This window comes from Mesoplodon densirostris, chromosome 5, assembly GCF_025265405.1.
Source record: "Mesoplodon densirostris isolate mMesDen1 chromosome 5, mMesDen1 primary haplotype, whole genome shotgun sequence".
Classification (NCBI taxonomy): domain Eukaryota; kingdom Metazoa; phylum Chordata; class Mammalia; order Artiodactyla; family Ziphiidae; genus Mesoplodon; species Mesoplodon densirostris.
Genome location: NC_082665.1, coordinates 116,683,070 through 116,700,269, shown reverse-complemented (window position 1 = coordinate 116,700,269; position 17,200 = coordinate 116,683,070). Strand labels below are relative to the sequence as shown.

General features: G+C 47.2%; 1 protein-coding gene and 1 pseudogene across 1 annotated transcript in view; one reads left to right on the top strand and one right to left on the bottom strand.

Moving 5' to 3' along the window:
• Positions 1-3,690: 3,690 nt before the first annotated feature.
• Positions 3,691-4,547, bottom strand: LOC132490760 (heterogeneous nuclear ribonucleoprotein D-like; annotated as a pseudogene).
• Positions 4,548-6,553: 2,006 nt separating this feature from the next.
• XXYLT1 (xyloside xylosyltransferase 1) overlaps positions 6,554-17,200 on the top strand; it is a 198,789-nt gene continuing 188,142 nt past the window's right edge. The window contains exon 1 of the mRNA XM_060099322.1: positions 6,554-7,155. Coding sequence (XP_059955305.1) covers positions 6,652-7,155 — 504 coding nt within the window. The 5' untranslated portion in view covers positions 6,554-6,651. The remainder of the gene's footprint in view (positions 7,156-17,200) is intronic.

The following is a 17,200-nucleotide window of genomic DNA, read 5'->3' as shown; positions in this document are numbered from 1 at the left end:
CCAGACATTTCAACAAATCATTGAGTATGTCTCTAAATATCGTATGATAGCGCTTATTATGCAGAATCTAAAAAAAAATGATACAAATGAACATTTACAAAACAGAGAACAAACTTAGGGTTACCAGAGGGGAAGGGTGGTGGGGGGTTGGCGTTAATTAGGGAGTTTGGGACTGACTTGTACACGCGGCTATATTTAAAACAGATCACCAGCAGGGACCTACTGTGTAACTGCAGGGAACACTGCTCAATATTAGGTAACAAGCTAAATGGGAAAAGAATCTGAAAAAGAATAGATACATGTATATGTATAACTGAATCACTTTGCTGTACACCTGAAACTAACACAACATTGTTAATCAACTCTCCAATATAAAAAAGTTAAGGGCCTCCCTGGTGGCGCAAGTGGTTGAGAGTCCGCCTGCCGATGCAGGGGATACGGGTTCGTGCCCCGGTCTGGGAGGATCCCATATGCCGCGGAGCGGCTGGGCCCGTGAGCCATGGCCGCTGAGCCTGCGCGTCCGGAGCCTGCGCGTCCGGAGCCTGTGCTCCGCAACGGGGGAGGCCACAACGGTGAGAGGCCCGCATACCGCAAAAAAAAAAAAAAAAAAAAAAAGTTAAAAACATAAAGGGGGAAAAAAGGACTGTTTAAAAAAATCATATCACCCTCCTTAAAATATGAAACTATATAGTCAATATTCAAATTTTCCCAATGTCTTAGGTGTGTTCTTTAAAAAAAGATTTTTCAAATCAGAATTCATGTAAGTTCCATTCATTGCAATTGGCTAATATATCTCTTGAATCTCTATAGGTTCTTGTATTTATCACTTTAAAAAATTCCCTTATAGTTTGTTGAATACATCACTTTTAATGACAGCATCTTTATTTTAGTTTCACTTTACTGATGAACATTTGATTTCAATATCTTGTCATCATAAACCTAGTTCTTCATTACCCTTATGGCTAAATATTTGAGTACATTCTTCCTTATTTCCTTAGGATGAATTCCTAGATGTGAAAATGCTGGTTCACAATGGGTGGATATATTTTTGAGGCTCATTCAAGAGTCAGGCACTGTGTTAGATACTGGGGATATTATGGTAAAAAAAAGACACACTACCTGTTCTCTTGAAGTCTTGCCTTCTTGCAGGGGAGAAAGATAGGACTGGGCAGTTCATAGGTGGCCCTCATGGGATCCCTGAGTATGGTGCCTCCTCTGGACACTGGACGCGTTGGTGTTTAGAGACCATTCCTCGAGGCAGTGACATCTAAGCCAAGGTCTGAAGCCAGAGAGGTTGGCTCGGTGAAGAGCTAGGGCAGTACTTCTCAAACTGTGGCTCGTAGAAGAGTCACCGTCGAGGCCCAGGCTCATTGAAGGTAATAGGGCCTGAGCCCTTTTGTTTTTACCAAGCTCCCCGTTGTTCCCAATGCCAATCAAAATTTGAGACCCTTGTCTCAGGAAGAAACATTCATCTGGATAGGAGAGAGAACTGAAAGTTCTCTTAGATTTTAGTATCGCCAGAGTGCCCTCCAGGAAAGTTGTGTCAATGTACACACCCCCATCTACTGTAGAGGAGTGTCTGTTTCTCTGTATCTTTGACAATATTGGGTAGTGGTCAATAAAGAAAAAAGCCTGCTAAACTATCAGATTTCTACGTTACATTACAGATGTAGAAATCATACAACAGGAAAAACCATCTCCCCTGGCTAGAAGTCAGAGAACTTGACCACAGTTAAAGTTAGAACTGAAGGGTCACTTGCCGATCAAGTTCTTGTCTATTTAGTCATATTGTTATACACCCAGATATGTCTATTTTAAGCTGAGAAAATAGCGCGTAACGTCTGACAACACCACATACTTTTTGTTTAAAAAGACTTCATTTTTGATAAGGGAAAGGACAATCTCAATGTCAACTTGTCATCTAATCATAAATTTGAATTTACAGGATTCACTGCCCTAAAGACACTGTATCTACTGACTGACAACTTAAAATGAAAATCTCCTTTTTGTTCCCTAATGTTGCATGTTGAAAGAATTGAACAGTCCCTTGCAATGGTCAACATTGGTACTTGGCCTAGGTGTAAGATCAAATAGCAAAACAGGAGCAAAAGAAGGCCAAAAGCATAACTTGATTGCCCAGCAAGTACAAAGATCATTGGAACAAAGAAAGCTGCAGGCACCAGATTAAAAAAGGCAGGTTCATTAGCATAAAAAGTTTACACTTGGTTGAAGGTGAGGTCAGCTATTCGTGTAGAATACACGTGTAGTTAACATGTATGCCAATCCTAATGGCTAACATGGAACCACAGAAACAAAAACAGACCTTAAATTCAGTAACTACACAATGTAAAATTCAAAACTGGAATTTACCCAGGTCATCCTCCAAAATCTATAGCTAAAACTTTTTCTTTTTAATGCACCAGGAAGATCTGTTGTAATGACATGAGTTGGTCACACTTAGATTTGCATTTATATAAGATTTAAGGGATACCTTTCCCCACTATTCCTTCTTATGTCTGAATATGGATATGCTTAACTACCCAGCTCATGCACTAACTGCACTAAAAATGATGAAGGTTACTACCATGACTTTTTCTAAGAACTCACACCACATAACAGCTAACACCCAATACAGCTTCCTAAAAATGCCCCAACAGAAAACATTTTGTTCAGTTTGGTGCTTGCTGTGACATAATACCAACAGAATAGTGTACAACTAATTTAGTTACTCAGCCACTACTTCAAATATTTTAATCTAACTTTTGTTCAGACTTTAATAACTTCATACCTATTTGCCAAAATCCTTGTGTTAAATGTAACTATATCTGATATTCTTAAACTGTAGCTCCTGTAACACAGTTCAAGTTTTTTTTCCCCTGGGTATATCTAGACATTTTAATCAAGAAAACAAAGTTATGGTATTATGATTAGCCAAAGCGCTTTCCAGCAGACCACTGAATACAGTAAGTCATAACAAATGCCTTCCCAGAGACAAGAACAAAGCAAAATATTTTCTATTCATAAAAGGAGCTACCAGCATGCTTTGTGCCATCCAAAGGCTACGTTTCAAAATATAACCAGAAGACTTACGGTCTACTAGAAAGCTTCCACTCATCACAACACTATAACTAAGCCACAGACACTTTCATGACAAAGCCTCCAGATATACAGAGAGAAAACTTTACTTAAAGTTACGTGGAAGCCTCAGTTAACAGGGAAATGAAGCCTTAGAAGATAGAATACATCTAACAAAAAAGGGGAACAGACTAGACACTGTAGCTGGCTATTAGTAAAGGACCACAGTTTCTCCCTATGGATCAACACTCCCTACAAAATAAACTGTACCTTAATTATCGCTTATTTAAAATGACACTTTTACAGAGCTATTTAGTACCTGATTCAGAAAAACAATCGCATTTATTTGAGGTTTAACATGAAATCATACAAATAAAATTTGTATAAACACAGATCCACATCGAGTCATAACAGATAGCAAAAGACAAAGTAAAGACAAAGTAAAAACAAAGAAAACTAATTGGCGGCTACATACAGTTGGACACAGTTGTGTCTTGTACACTAGAAAGTTTTACAAAATAATCATCTTAGATCAACAGAAGACCAAACTGCAGTGTTGTCCTTGCAAGATGGGTTGCTTTAGCAATCTCTTCCTGTTTTCTCCAACATCCCTTTTTAATATGGCTGGTAATTATTTTGGTGATTGCCACCCCCTCGAGATGCCTTGCCATAAATGCTCTGTTGGCCACTGTAGTCTGCATATCCGTCCATATCCATCGTTCCCATAGTTATACCCAGTATAACCATAGCCGCCATAACCACTATAGTTTTGATCACCACCATAAGCACTATTGTAATTTCCATATCCTTGATCATAATAGTTATTAAATCCTTGGTTCCAGTTTTGGCCCTGACCTTGGCCACGACCCCTAGTACCTCCTCGTCCACCAGCTGCAGCACCTCTTCCTCCTTTTTGTTGTTGCTGTTGCTGCCTATATACCTCTTTGGTTTGTGCAACTTGGATTTCACACTTCCCAGAACCAATTTGATGATATCTGCTTTCTACCAATTTCTTTACTGGCTCTCCGTCTGTATATGTAATAAAACAAAATCCTCTTCTTTCATTTGTTTTTGTATCCATGGGAAGTTCAATATTTTCAATCTCTCCGAAGGCTCCAAAATATTCTTTAGTTTGTTCCTCCGAAGTATCTGGGCTCAATCCACCCACAAAAACCTTTTTGGGGGGTTCCTTCCCCAAGCTTTGGCCCTTTTAGGGTCTATCAATTTGCCATCCAGCTTGTGTTCTTTCAGTTTCAAAACCTTATCAACACTAGCAGCATCTTTGAAATGCACAAATCCAAATACTCTTGATCTTCCAGTGACTGGATCTGTTTTAATTGTGCAGTCTACAACTTCCCCAAATCGAGACAAATATTCAGTCAGATCTTTCTTGCTTGTATCCCAGCTCAAGCCTCCAATAAACATTTTACCGTCATCCTGCTGATTCACATAACACATTAACATAACACATTAATTTTTCTTTATGGTCAAAGAATTGAGGATGAAGTAGCTTGGAGAAAAGACCAGTCTCCTGAGTATTTTCCTGTGTCTACTGACTTCTTATGTAAAATTTCAATTATCTTGTTCTTCATTTGTTATCCATAAATTCCAGGAGTAGTGATCTTATAAAGGTCTGAAAAAATATATTTGTTGAATAAATTCCAGAATAAATGGCAGAGGAAAAATCCACCTTATTGATGGTGTAGGTGGGTGGACTAAAAGGTACAATTCCAGAATTATTTCCCCCTTATTAATGAACAATAATTAGAATGTAATAATACAATGGTAGCACACAGCGGTGGAGATTCTGTGGTACATGTAGTAAAGTCTTAGTGGATATTTGGGGTTTAGAATTTGTAAATACTCTAGAAAAGCTATGGTTGCTAAACTGTATTTTGTACTTGTTGGATATTTACACTTTGTTTTAGAGTTTGGTGTTTCTAGCATAGTTTATATTTATTGTTTACTAAGTGTCAGGCACTATTCTAACTGCTTTTTACCTATTATCTCTCATAACTCTATGAGGCATAAGTACTAATATTAGCCCCATGTTACATAGGGGTATGATTGCAGCTCGGAGAGATTAAGTACCTCCCCTGAAGTCTAACAACTCCTAGTTAGCTGTAAATCCAGCTCTCTGGTGCCTGTGGGAGCAGCTGTGATCAGGGTCTTCCTACTCTGCCATCTTGCTCCCCCCTGCACACACCCAAATCCAGCTCTCTTAACCACAATGTCATCTGCTGAAGCTTGTGGTGAAATACACACAACTCAGAGTCTGAGCTACCACTCTCAGTGCTAATCTTGGCTGGAAGTTTGGGTTTTGGAAGTGGTATGGCTTGAGTGGGGATCCATTATTTACTAGCCAACTAGATTTTGGCACTTCACTTCTCTAAATCTCAATTTCCTCAATTGTAAAGTGCAAATAAGCAAACAATACCTCTACCTCTTAGAGCTGTGTGGATTAAATGAACTAAAGTAATACCTGTTACTAAAGTGAGATAATTCTGCTATTGTTCCCCCCCTCCCAAGGTGAGTAGCATGTATTGAACTTGTTGCTAAGCGTTCTTTAGAGGTCCAAGGTTTTTCAGAGAAGTGTTGCTCCAACTGAAAAGAAGAAGAGTTAAAAACGAGATGAATTGTGGTTCTGGGGACCACACTTTGAGAAATAATGGCATGGCACAGTAAACGGGTGAGAGAATTTGTGATTGCATTTGTGCCTGCGTTTTCACCTGCACCTCTTTCAAGCATGCACACCACTTGTACATGTTTACGTAAACACTGTAGTGTGTCATTGGTCCTCAGAAGACTCAAGTTAATGGGTTTTTATGTAGTTGGCAGTGTCCAACTATATCGTCAAACCTGCCACTGTGTGACCCTGGGCAAGTGACCTCAGTTATGCCTCAGTTAAGAATTTGCAAAACTACCGGGTACATATTAAGCCTCTTTTAAAGTGTTAAAGTTAAAAAAAAAAAAGTATCCTTTAGATTGCCTCTGGTCCGCCTCAGAGGTGCCAAGTGAGGTGAGCAGGCCATTTACACCTCGGGTGTCAATCCTACTTCACCGAGACTAGGGAGGGAGTTGCTAGTTTAAATTCTTTAGCCCCAGATAGTCTCCAAGGTGTGAAAGGAGTCGGGGAGAGGACTTAAAGCCTTCAAGAAATTAGGGTGGAAAAGGTATATAGAGAAATTTTTTCTTTGTGAGTCCAGTTTAGTCTTTTTGCTACCGAAGTCTTAGCTTCGGTTTCTAGCGTCTGGGGCTGGGCACTTAAGAGGGCTATTTTTCACGGACGGTACAGCCAGCTGGCCTGTATGTCCAAGTCCTCACCGGCTTCTCTGACCATTCTGGGGCGGCTCCTGCGGACCCGCGGCGCAACCCCGATGTAATCCTTCTGAGCCTAGGACCCAGCGGCTGCCGGGCAGCCCTGGTCCCGCCTCTCGGCGCATCAGCGCCCGCGAATTGGCAGCGCGGCTCCGCCTCCGCCATGGCTGCCGCCCGCCGCCGGGGCTACTAAGTAGGTGCAGGGGTACTGTTCTCCGCTGCGGCTCCCCGGCCGCCCTGTCCGCGGGCGGGTGGCGCATGGGTCTCCTCCGAGGCGCGCCCCCATGCGCTCGGGCCATGGCGCGTCTGTGCGCTGTGCGCTCCCACTACTGCGCGCTGCTGCTGGCCGCGGCGCTTGCCGTCTGTGCCTTCTACTACCTCGGCTCCGGCCGGGAGACCTTCTCCAGCGCCACCAAGAGGCTGAAGGAGGCCCGCGCCGGAGCCCCCGCCGTGCCCTCGCCGCTGGTGCCGGAGCTGGCGCAGGGCTCCGTGGCGCCGGCCCCGGGCGCTAAGGCCAAGAGCCTGGAGGGCGGCGGGGCCGGGCCGGTGGACTACCACCTGCTGATGATGTTCACCAAGGCGGAACACAATGCCGTTCTGCAGGCCAAGGCCCGCGTCGCGATCCGCTCCCTGTTGCGCCTCGCTAAGTTCGAGGCGCACGAGGTGCTTAACCTGCACTTCGTGAGCGAGGGGGCCAGCCGCGAGGTGGCCAAGGCCCTGCTGCGGGAGCTGCTACCGCCCGCCGCCGGCTTCAAGTGCAAGGTGAGCTGGGCCTCAGCCGGAGGTTCTGGGCGGGTGGCTCGGTCAGCGCGCGCGCCCGGCCAGGCTCCAGGGGTCAGGAGGGAGGTGTCTTCGTTGCACTGCCCACTGCCAACGCCAGTAGAAGCCTAACTAACCTCTCAATCCTATCCCCCTGGCTGAAGTGTGCATTCACAGCACGCTGGAGGCATCGTCCGGGGGCGTGTCCGGGAACCTCGGTGTTAGCCGACTACCCTGACCACGTCTCCTCCTTTAACTGCGGCCTCCTTGAGAATTGGCTCTCCCCCTCTTTGCTAGCGTTACAGGATTCAGCAGTCAGTGCGTTCAGAGCCTGCTCCTCTTTTTATTCTTCTCAGTGTTTGACTTTTTTAAAAAATACATTTATTTTATTTTATTTACTTTATTTTTGGCTGCGATGGGTCTTCGTTGCTGCGCGCGGGCTTTTCTCTGGTTGTGGCGAGCGGGGGCTGTTCTTCCTTGTGGTGCGCAGGCTTCTCATTGTGGTGGTTTCTCTTGTTGGGAACACGGGCTCCAGGCGCAGGCTTCAGTAGTTGTGGCTCACGGGCTTAGTTGCTCCGCGGCATGTGGGATGTTCCCGGACCAGGGCTCGAACCCGTGTCTCCTGCATTGGCAGGTGGATTCTTAACCACTGCGCCACCAGCGAAGCCCCTCAGTCTTTGACTTTTGAGGATGGAGCAGGTCATTTGAACGTACCAATAGCTTCTGTCCAGAGTCTGCTGGACAGGGTCTAAGGCTGCTTGAATTGTTCAAGTTACAGTGACATTTCTCATAGCTCATTTCTCCAAGGTATTTCAGTCAGAACTAGTCAAGCCCAAACCCAGCCAGTGTGAACCATCTCATCTCCTCTGTGTGCCCCCTTCTCCCCTACCCTAGAGGGTCCTGAACCCATTTAGAGAAGCATCGGCTTCCTCCCAGGAGGTACAGATAAGATCTGGGGAGAGCAGAGCTAGTCACCTTGTCCCAGGCTGGACCCACCTGCATCCCCATCATCTCGCTTCACCTCCTGGCTCTGCTTGTCAGAGATTGGATTCCTCACTTAGAGTTAATGGTCTCAGTTAAATTGCTTGCCTCGTTTTGACCTAACAGTTGCACAGAGGGGATCCAAGGTCTGATTTTGGGATAGAAATAGTAGGTGATCTTAAAGGATGGAACCTGATGGTGGGGGGACGGGCGGTGAGGCAAGAGGAGTGTCCCATGTGTTTGTGCCCAGTGAGTGACTAAGGGGAGCTGATGCCAGGATCCTGCAGGGTTCAGGGGTCTGTTGTTTGTTGTCTTCAGAATCAAGTTCTAATTTCTTGGTAGGGCTGTCTATGTTGTTGTGGCCCTGGCTCTCCTCTTCAGCCTACCTTCTTGTCCTTCCCCTAAGTGCACCTTAGGTCTTAACTGTACTGAATGTGCCTTTACGTAAGCTATACTTTCCACCCAGAATGTCCTTCCTTCCTTCCTGGGCCCTTGGCCACTCTTTACTTAGTTTTCACTTTCCCCCAGGAATGTCCATAGACTTGGGGACAATCTGTGCCCAGCCCTCCACAGCTCTCCTTTCCAGCTTCTCCCCCCCACCCCCTTAGCATCAAAAGTTTGTCCTCTTCCCAGAATAAATGAGCCCATCAGGAACACCCACCATAGTCAGGGAGAGGTACCTGGGCCTGGATTCCATGGTACAGGAGGCCAAGAATCCAGGTCCTGGAGCTTGTGGCTGGCCAGGCCCTTGGCACCCACTGTCTGACCTGGGGTTTTTCAGCCTGGGCCCATCGCATTTGCCCTATTTGCAGTCTCTGGAAGTAGGGCCTGGCAACCTGTTCCAGGTGGCCCTTGGGACTTTAATGTTTGAGAAATTCTGTGCTAGTCCAAGGGAGAAAACCAAGGGCCCTTGATCATAGGGCCAGTCTGGGCAGAGCTGGGATTTGACCGGCTCTCCAGACACCGCCTTGAAGACCAGCATGTCATCTCTTCACTTTCTGAGTCAGAGGTCACAACTCAGGCCTGTCTCCTCCATTGCTAGGGCTCTAGTGTCCCCTTCTCGAGCTCCAGCCACAGTATCTAGTTGCAAACTCAGTGCTTTCCAGCCTACATGCCTCTGCTTCTTTCATTCCACTGTCAGGATACCCTTTCTGTGTGTGTCGCTGAGTCTTGCCCATCTTTGGATACCATCCCCTCCTTGGAGCCGTCCAAGGAATCCCCATTCAAAAGGCACATCTTCCTCTTCCTCGTGTACCTCCCTGGTGCTGTAGACTCTACGACGTCTTATCTCCCATCCCTATGCCTGGCACATAGTGGGCACCAGAAATACTTGTCCAGGGCAGGTCCAGTCTCAGGGCCAGCTTCCCTTCTTGGAGTCTGTGTTCCATGCTTTGACTCCTTCCCTCTTCTGGGCCCAGTTCCGACAGCCATAGCCACCCCTGACACCACCCCTACTGAGGCATGAGGAATGAGGGACTGGGGGCTTTCAGCCAGATGGCTGTGTTCAGATAAGTGTTTATCAGTTCTAGCTAAAATTGCTCCTGTTCCTTTTGAATGATTTTTTGTGAATCTGTTTTCTGTTTGTGACAAAAGGTGCTCTTTTTGTTTTATTTTTTTCTTTAAATATGTAGTCCTAAAAGGTTTACCTCATTTTAGTTGTCATTTAATTCTTCCTCAGGTTTGGAATGTGTCTTCTGGTACTACTTCACACATACCTTTCCCTCTACCTGGAGTACCTCCCCACCCCCCCAGCCCCCCACCTTCCTTAACTGGTACTCTGCTTTCAGGTCTCAGCATAAATGTTATTTCCTTGGTAAACCTTTCCTGAGCCCCCATTGTACATTCTCATCACACCAAGGACTTTTCCTTAGTAACATTTCTCACAGTTGTCATTATGTAATTATTGAATGAGTTATTTGTCTACCTTGCTAGACTGTAAACTCCTTAAGGGCTTGGACCCTGACCTCTCTTAAGTGTATCCCTAGCAGCGAGCATCATGTCTTACATATGGGAGTGCATCTTATATGAGAATTATTTTTTCAGTATTAATTAGGAAGAATGACACTAGGAATTCTCACCTCAGTTGCATCAGAGCTGGAAGGGAACTTCAAGAGCGTGTAGCAGCCCAGGTGAGGAAACTTGCCTAAGGCCTCTTGGGTAGTTACTGACAAGGCTGGGGCTAGACTCAAGTCCTAGGCCAATGGTTTTCTCTTTGTACCATGTTCCCCCTTTAAGGAGCACCTCTCTCTTGTAGGATAAGGTAAAAGAACAGTCCACTCCCAGGGAGAGTTGCCCTAAAGTGTGTAAGAACACCTTGGGAAGAGGAAGGCAGCTCCTGGCCCACCCGGCTGTCTGGAGACAGCCTGAAAGCTCTTCCTCCCTCAGGGTGGGATCTGGGACTCCGCCAGGTGTGCAGGATGCAGGGCAGGGCTGCAGTGAGCCAGCCTAGGACTCGTGCTCACACTCAGAGGTCTCTTCTCAGGCCATTTTCAAGTGACACAGAAATGGTTGAGCTGAAATGGTTGCAGAAATTGATCATAGAATATTACTAGTGACTTTAGATTACATCTTGGTTAACTAAATACTAGCTAAAAAGCTATTCACTTAACCAGAAAAATCTTGTTTTGAATTATTATTGAAAGTCTTTCAAAATCCACTGGTTTGTTATCTCCTAACAGTATGGAAATATATTATTTGTTCACTTATTTAATAAACATCCAAACCTGTTATGTTCGAGGTACCAGGATAGGAGGTGCTTCTAGCTCATTTAATAAGTCTGTGGACTAGCTGCATCAGAATCTCCTGGGGACAGTTATTCAAAATACAGACTCGTGGACCCTGCCCCAGCCTGTGGGTCAGAGTCTCCTCATGGGGCCTGGAAATCTGAATTTGTATGAGGCTGTGGCAGCAGGCATGGAAGTCCCTGCTGTAAAAGGGATACAGGAGGGCCTGGTGCTTTCCTGCCCACCTTCAGACCCAGCTCAGGCATCCTTGCCTCTGTGCAGCCTGCCCTGTGAGCACAATGCCTGACACATAGTAGACCTTCAGGGAGCATTTGCCTTTCATTCAGGCTATCCTGGCTCTGCTGGCTTGGGGAAGGCTCATTCATCTTGTTAAAATGGGGCTTTTATCACACCGCTCAGAACCCCCTGGCTCCCGGCTCACTGTCATCCAGGTCATTCCAACATTCTAGCCCCACAGCAGCTGGCTTCAGCTTCCTGGTCCAGCCTTTCCCCACTCAGCTGCAGGAGACGCTGTCCCTTCTCCTGGAGCTTTGCTCGCTTTGCTTCCGAGCCCTCTATTGTCTCATTCCGTCTGTCCAGTGGGATCTCACCCTTCTAAAACTTAGGTCCAGACTTGTGTTCCATAAGGCTTCCTTTTGCATTAAGTTTGATAGAATATGCCATGGGAATCCCACATAGTGGTAGCTTAAGCAAGATGGAGCTTTACCTCTCATCTAAATGGAGTCCAGAGGTAGGAGGCGTTCCGGGCTGGCACAGGAGCTTCATGACGTCATCAGGGTCCTAGGCCCCTCCAGCTCTGTTTTACCATCCCCACAGAGTGGCCCTTGTCCTCCTGGGCCAGAATGGCTGCTAGAGCTTTAGGCATTACATCTGTGTTGCAGCCGCAGGATGGAGGAAGAACCAAAGCAGAGTTCCAGTTAAAAACAGTGAATAAGAAGAGGAGGGGAAGCTGTGGGGTAGGCAACCAGTCGTCTCCCTCAGGAGCCTACCGTGCATGTCGAAGCCCTGTGAATGACTAAGCACCTGTTGTGTGTTGGACCCTGGGTGCACAAATGCAGGGGACACAGAGGGGGTACAGGCACAGCCCCCTGCCACCCAGGTACCTGTGTCGCTTAGCATCACCTCCACGTACAGCGTGTCCTGTTGCTAAACCTGCTGGATCGGGCACATCATGGTCCTGAGGGAGGGAGGGAGACAGCGCTGAGTTTAACCCCCAGTGGCCAGTTACTAGCTGGTGACTGTGGGTCACCCCCCTCGCCTCTCAGGGCCTCCCGGGCCTCCTGTAAAATGAGGATTAAACACCCATCCCCCACGGGGCGGTAAGGATTAAACGCAGCCTTGCTGTATTGTGCAGGGAGTCCAGTGCTGCTGCGTCCGTTGCTGTGTGTCCAGCCTCACAGCACGGTTCTACTCTGCCCACTTCTGGGGACTCAGCACTGACGGGACCCAGTAGCCATCTCCTCTCTCCTTTTCGGGGTGGCCAGGCCCTCGCAGAGGCCTGGGGGAGCTTACCCAGCACTGTGGGGACACCCTCAGGGGTACAGCAGGATTGCTTCTCGTGCTGTTTCTCTTGTGCCGTCACTGTGTTACCACTCAGATGGTAACGACTCAGAAAGGCCTCCCCCGAACCCCTTTTCTAAAGCAGCAGCCACCCTAGCCCTCGTTATCTTTCCCATCACCTTGTTTGTAGCACGTACTCATGTGCTCATTCATTCAGCAGATGTTCTTGGGTGCTTCCCTGACCAGGCCCTGTTTTAGGTGCCTGTAGGAAGAGAACCAGTCCCTGCCCTCATGGAGCTTCTTCTGGGGCTCTGGTGGGGTGTGGGAGATCGACTTTAAACAAACAAACCTGTCCACGTAGAGTGAGTCAGATCGTGATCCATTGTATAGAGAAAAGTAAAGGTGGATAAGGACACAGGGAGCGTTCCTGTGTTGGGGTGCGGAGTTGTGGGCTGTTTTGTACAGCTGGTCAGGGAAGGCCCCATGGATTTGGAGACATCTGAGCAGGGGCTGAAGGAAGTGAGAGCGAGAGCTCTTTGGACATCAGGAAGCAAGTTTGGAAAGTCACTACCCTGTTTGCTAGTTTGCATTCTGCTGCTCCCTACTAGAGTATCATCTCCATGGGGGGCGGAGCATTACTTACCTTCTTCATCTGCTGAAGTGGACAGGCACCCCATAAGCGTCACCCCTGTTTCTGGCCTGAGTTGGGAGTGACAGACAGACAGACACAGGGACAGGCACCTCCCAACCCTGGGTACAGACCAGACAGACTTCTGAAAGGACAGGCAGCTCTGGACGGCCGCTGGCCACCTTGCAGGGAGGGCAGTCTCTCGGAGGCTAATTCCAGAGGAGAGGAGAGGAGGATGGGGCAGCCTGCCTCCCAAACTCGCCCAGCACAGCAGTTTCTCTTCCTTCCCTAAGGGAGGCGGTAGTGTGCACAGGTCGGGAAGGAGGGCTGAGGAGGGGGCAGGAGGTGGGGAGTGCTGGTCAAGTTGGGGGAGGGTCCTCCATATGGATGGTGCGAAACAATGGAAACAGGTGTTCCCTCTTCCTCCATCGCCATTATATTTTTAGCACGGTTCCTGGCACTTTCTAGGCTCTCAGTAGCATTTTATAGTGGACTGATTGATAGCTATATTAATTCAACCCAAATCATAGAAGAGTCTTCGGGGATCTGCCCCTCGTACATCAAATTTCAGCCTCCTCAGAGCACGAGGCTGGGTTGCTTTGTCTCCAGATGACACGTAGGAACAAGAAGGAGGCCTTGTGCTTTCTGCACTTAAAAGAGACTGTTGGATTTCAGGAGGAGCGTGTGCTGAGGACTGGGCTAACAAGAAAAGTGTTAAAGATCTTTGCACACCTCTTCTGAATTTGCAGTTTCTTTTACTGCAAGAGCAAAACTGTGAGTGGCTTTGAAAAACCTCAGCTCATAGTTGGGGCTAGAAAGAAGCCTGAGGGTAAAGACCTCGATGCTGGCTGTCTCAATTAAACTAATGACAAACAGGTGACATTGCTGTGCAACTTCTCCGGCATGTCACAGCAGCAGGAACCTTGACCAGAAAGAACCTTTTGACTAAGATATGACCGTCTGGGAAAGAGGTGATCAAAGAAATGTATCCTGAAGTGAGAGGCTCTTTGAAAAGATTGACCGACATTTTATACTATAGAATTTGGAGAATTTACCAAATGCAATGGAACTCTTTTAAATTATAATATGTTCATGATACAACTGTAGTAGTTCATGTACCAGTGCATGTTTCTCATGGAAAGCTTTAGTCATGGATCTGTAGGGAAGAACTTTGTATAGCATTATTGTATCATGTACACTATACTCTGGATAATTTCACAGGTATTTGTTGAAATTATAAGGCAAAGCCCATAACATAAGACCAGCGATCATCATGTAGACGAAATACACTGACACCTGGGTGATTTTGCTGTGGGGCTTCAGTGTATGTATGAAGTGTTCCAGCTTTGGGTAACAGTCATTGTTTATGATTACTTGACTGTTCTCTGTTCCAATAGGTCATTTTTTTGAAAGACAGATGATTACATTTTCTTGCGGTTAAAAAAACCTGAGATGTAATTCACATCCCATGAAATTCACCCTTTTAAAATATACAGTTCAACAAAACTGGAAAAATTTGAGATCTCCCTTACTATAACATTGTCACAGATCATTGAAATACAGTTCTTTCATGATGTCATTAGAATCAGAAATATATCTTATTATTGGCTTTGTAGACAGATTGCTTAATATCAAAAAATATACAATTCAGTGGTTTTTAATATATTCACAAGGTTGTTCAATTATTCCAGAACATTTCATCACCCCAAAAAGAAACTCCATACGCATCAGCAGTCATTCCCATTCCCCCTTTTCTCTCAGCCCTGGCAGCCACTAACCTGCTTTCTGTAAATTTGCCTATTCTGAACATTTCATATAAACGGACCTTTTGTGTCTGGCTTCTTTTGCTTAGCGTAATGTTTTTAAGGTTCATGTTGCAGCGTGTGTCAGTACTTCATGCCTTTATATGGTTGAATAATAGTCCATTGTATGGCTATACCACATTTTGTTTATTCATTAGCTGATGGACATTTGAGTTTCCACTTTTTGGCTATTGTGAATAATTTGCTGTGAACATGGAATAGCTCAGTCATATAGTAAGTGTGAGGAACTGCCAGACTTCTCCAGAGTAGCTGTATTATTATTTTACATTCTCATCAGCAATGTGTGAGGGTTCCGCTTTCTCCACGTCTTTGCCAGCACTTGTTGTCTGTCTTGATTCGAGCCATCCTAGTGGGTGTGAGGTAGCATCTCATTGTGTTTTTTAAAATATAAATTTATTTATTTATTTTAGTTTTGGCTGGGTAGGATCTTTGTTGCTGCACCTGCACTTTCTCTAGTTGTGGTGTGTGGGCTTCTCATTGCGGTGGCTTCTCTTGTTGTGGAGCACGAGCTCTAGGCACATGAGCTTCAGTAGTTGTGGCATGTGGGCTCAGTAGTTGTGGCACACAGGCTCTAGAGCGCAGGCTCAGTAGTTGTGGCGCATGTGCTTAGTTGCTCCGCGGCATGTGGGATCTTCCTGGACCAGGGATCGAACCCATGTCCCCTGCATTGGCAGGCGGATTCTTAACCACTGCGCCACCAGGGAAGTCCTCATTGTGGTTTTGATTTGCATTTCCCTAATGACTAAAGGTGAGATGATTAGGTACTGATAAGGACAGCCAACTAAATGTATTTGGTATATTTCTTACATATTTACCAAAATACATTTTACAAGAAAAACCAGGTATCTTGACTCCCCTCCCCATCCTGAAAGATGTTGTAACATCTCTGGAAACACTTGTTTCTGAAGAACACGGTTTGGAGATTTCTGATGTGTACAGTAATGTTATGCCTAAAGTCAATGAGGTGTTATTAGTATGAAGACTGGATTAGGAGAATAGTAACAATATTTGTTCAGCACTTAGAGCTTATGAAAGTGCTTGCAGAAACGTCTCACTTGAGCGTCACTGCGACCCGTGAAGGAGCCTTCAAGGCTGAGAGATCCGGTAACATACTTGAGCTCCCACACTAAGCCATGGGGCTGGACTGTATCACATGCTTTGGGGAGTAGGAGGGCAGGACAAGACAGGGAGCCATTGAGGTGTGCAGTCTGTATCATCCACCTGCCCGGATGCCCCCAATAAACATTCACTCTGAATAAAGACTGTGCTTGCTGCCAGAGCCTTGCAGAATCACCAAGCATTGGAGCGGGAAGGACACTCTGAACCTCTGGGTGCAGCGTCCTCCCGGTGAGCTGATAGACCCTGGGTGGCAAGGCAGTGATTTATGCAGTGCGCACAGCGCTGGGGTTAGACGCAGCCCAAGCCCTTCCCTCTTCTGTTTGTCAGTGTTTTCAGCAGCCTCTGGCCCTTTAGGGAGGGTGGGTGAGAGCCAGCTCACCCTAAACCCCACAGCAGAGTGGACAGGATGCAGGGTCGCTTTCACCCATCCCAGCGGAGCCTCTTCCTGTGTCTCCAAGTATCCCTCTGGCTTGGGAAGGGGAGGGGAGACACCGCCCTGATCTCTAGCGGGCCAAACCTCTGCTGTTCCCCGGGGCCAGCTTTCCAGCTGTCCAGTGCCTGGGACGACCAGGGAGTTAGTATTGGGGGAGCTGTATTCCTCCGAGGGAAACCACGTGGTTTGTCCTCTGCTTGGGGCTGCGCGCTGGAGGGAGCTCCAGGGCTAGAATCCGCGCGCGGTTCTCCCAGGCCGATGGAGGAGGAGCTGCAGGAGTGCAGCCCACACAGGGCCTCCCCTCCTTGGTGGTCGCCGCATCCTCGCTGACACCCAGTAGGGGGAGAGCTTGCCCTGCTGCTCCCGGGCGGGGTCACGTCCCCTGCGCATCGAGTCGTGTGCGGCGCTCCGCGACGCCAGTGGAGGGCGCCGCTGCACTGCGTTTGCTCGGCTGGAGCCCGCTGTGCCTCTCTCTCCACGAAGCCTGGGGCGCAAGCAGAGCTGTTTTTGTTCATTCTCCACGAGCGTTCCCCTTTCTCACTGACCACCACCCCCCGCCCCCTGCCCCGGGTTTTAGAAAGGAAGACTGAAATGAAAGGGAATCTGCCTGGCGATTATGGGCGGTCATTTCCTTCCTGCACGGGGCGGGGGTGGGGGGTGGGGGCGTGTAAACCTGTTTTGATGAGGCCCTTAGAAAAATGTGGATGGAAAACAAGCCGGGATGGTTGGATCCTGGATGGAGAAGGCTTCAGTGCTTCTCTGCAGCACAGCCGGAGAGAAGAGCGTGGATGGGGTGCGGGGTGGGTCTCTGCGCATCCCG